General features: G+C 60.7%; 1 protein-coding gene and 1 long non-coding RNA gene across 2 annotated transcripts in view; both read left to right on the forward strand.

Annotated features, from left to right (window-relative positions):
* Positions 1-127, forward strand: part of LOC111728892 — a 770-nt gene extending 643 nt beyond the window's left edge. Inside the window, exon 2 of the long non-coding RNA XR_002775986.1 lies at positions 30-127. This is a non-coding gene — a long non-coding RNA (uncharacterized LOC111728892). The remainder of the gene's footprint in view (positions 1-29) is intronic.
* The window catches only part of TRIP13 (thyroid hormone receptor interactor 13), a 17208-nt gene extending 15511 nt beyond the window's left edge, over positions 1-1697 (forward strand). Inside the window, exons 11-12 of the mRNA XM_023519759.1 lie at positions 856-925; positions 1271-1697. Coding sequence (XP_023375527.1) covers positions 856-925; positions 1271-1366 — 166 coding nt within the window. The 3' untranslated portion in view covers positions 1367-1697. The remainder of the gene's footprint in view (positions 1-855; positions 926-1270) is intronic.
* Positions 1698-1703: the final 6 nt, after the last annotated feature.

Here is a 1703-nt window from a genome sequence, read left to right on the forward strand (position 1 = left end):
CTCCTGACCCCCGGGGCCAGAGGACGGAGGTCAGTTGCCTTTCCAGAAATGCCACCAGATAACGGAAGAAAGTGCTACTCTTGTATCTGGAAAGAGACGTTCGAATTAAGGCTTCTTGGTGAATTAATGATTTCTTAAGAGTATTTGTTAAATTTTTATAAATTGGCAAGAAAACAAAAGGGAAGCTTTTGCTCCAATGAGCAAAGAAAGTCACTTCAGGGTCCTGTTTTCAGTGCAGCCCGGCTGCCCTGAGCCCCGAGAGAGACGCGTGGCGCGTCACCGTGGAGACTCGCTGGTGCCCGTGCTGTGGCCCGGGGCTGGTAGCACTTCCAGCATCTCAGATGGCTTTGGGGGCCAAGGCAAGGGGGAGGATGGAGCGGAGCCTCGAAGGGCAGTTAGATGGGATGAACGGGAGAGGGACCAGAAGGGCTGTGAAGCGGTGTGTGCAGGGCCTCGTGGGCAGGCAGGGGTCACACCGCAGAGACAGATGGCACGGGGGGAGCAGGGGCTGAATGCGGGGGTCTTCTGCGTTCTGACAGCAGCGTTTTGTGCTCTGAGCCATGTGGAGGGTTCTGAGTGGAGGAACAGCATGAAGAGTGGTGTTTTTTAGTGACTTTTTGATGTCCATTAGGTTCAGAGGCTCATGCGGAAATCCACACACACGCAAAGCGGCCTGGCTGCGTGGGTCACTGTGCCACGGGCCGTGCAGCTGCTCCGCATGGCGGTGCCCTTGGGTGGCACATCCAGCAGCAGCTGAGGGGGATCCGCCCAGCGGCGGGAGAAGGGGTGTGTGCGGTGGGGCAGGGCCTGACCCACAGGACTGTCGCTGACGACACTGACTTGTTCCCTTCGCAGGAAGAGCGAGGGCCTGAGCGGCCGCGTGCTGCGGAAGCTCCCCTTCCTGGCTCATGCACTGTACATCCAGGTGGGTCCCCCGGTGGCCTCGCTCGGGCCCCCTCTCAGCAGGGCGAGCCTCCTGGGGTGTCGCACTCAGGGCCGTCGGGCGTGGCCTTATCTCCCCTCAGCTCCTCAAGGGACGGGCTCCTGGGGCAGAGGGGGGCGCAGGCCTGGTACCTTAGTGTGGGGCCTCCAGCCCTCTGGGTAGAGGTGGCCGACCTGTCCTTGCCCACACACACCTCATGTGGCGTCATGAGCTCACGGCCCAGCCTCAGGCGCCCGCGCCCCTCTGCTGTCTGCGCTGGGGGTGGGGTGGGTACCGCAGTGGCCCCCAGGGTGTGGGCCACCCCACGATGCCCGCGTGTCCTTGCAGGCCCCCACTGTCACCATCGAAGGCTTCCTGCAGGCTCTGTCTCTGGCGGTGGACAAGCAGTTCGAAGACAGGAAGAAGCTTTCGTCCCGCGTCTGATGTGGGCTCCGCCGCCCGCGGTGCCCGTGAGCCCAGCCGGGAGGCTGCTCGGCGGAGCCTCCACCGCATGACGGGCCTGCAGAGCCACGTGTCGCCGCGAGGCGTATGCTGTGCCGCAAGCTTTAACACGCGTGTTAGAAGGCAGGTGGCCTGTCGCAGGTGGCTTGTTTTAAAGAGCAATAGTTCACGTTCTGCTGTCTTTTTGTAAAGAACCGTCTAGGTGTGTTTATTTCATCCTGCCTCTGGTCAGTGGGACACAAAATGCTGACAATTTTGTTTGAAAGGAGGATTGCTAGAGCTTAGGGAAACAGCGGAGAAACTGCGTCCCGTAACGGTG

Source organism: Pteropus vampyrus, unplaced genomic scaffold (assembly GCF_000151845.1).
Source record: "Pteropus vampyrus isolate Shadow unplaced genomic scaffold, Pvam_2.0 Scaffold235, whole genome shotgun sequence".
In the NCBI taxonomy this organism is placed as follows: domain Eukaryota; kingdom Metazoa; phylum Chordata; class Mammalia; order Chiroptera; family Pteropodidae; genus Pteropus; species Pteropus vampyrus.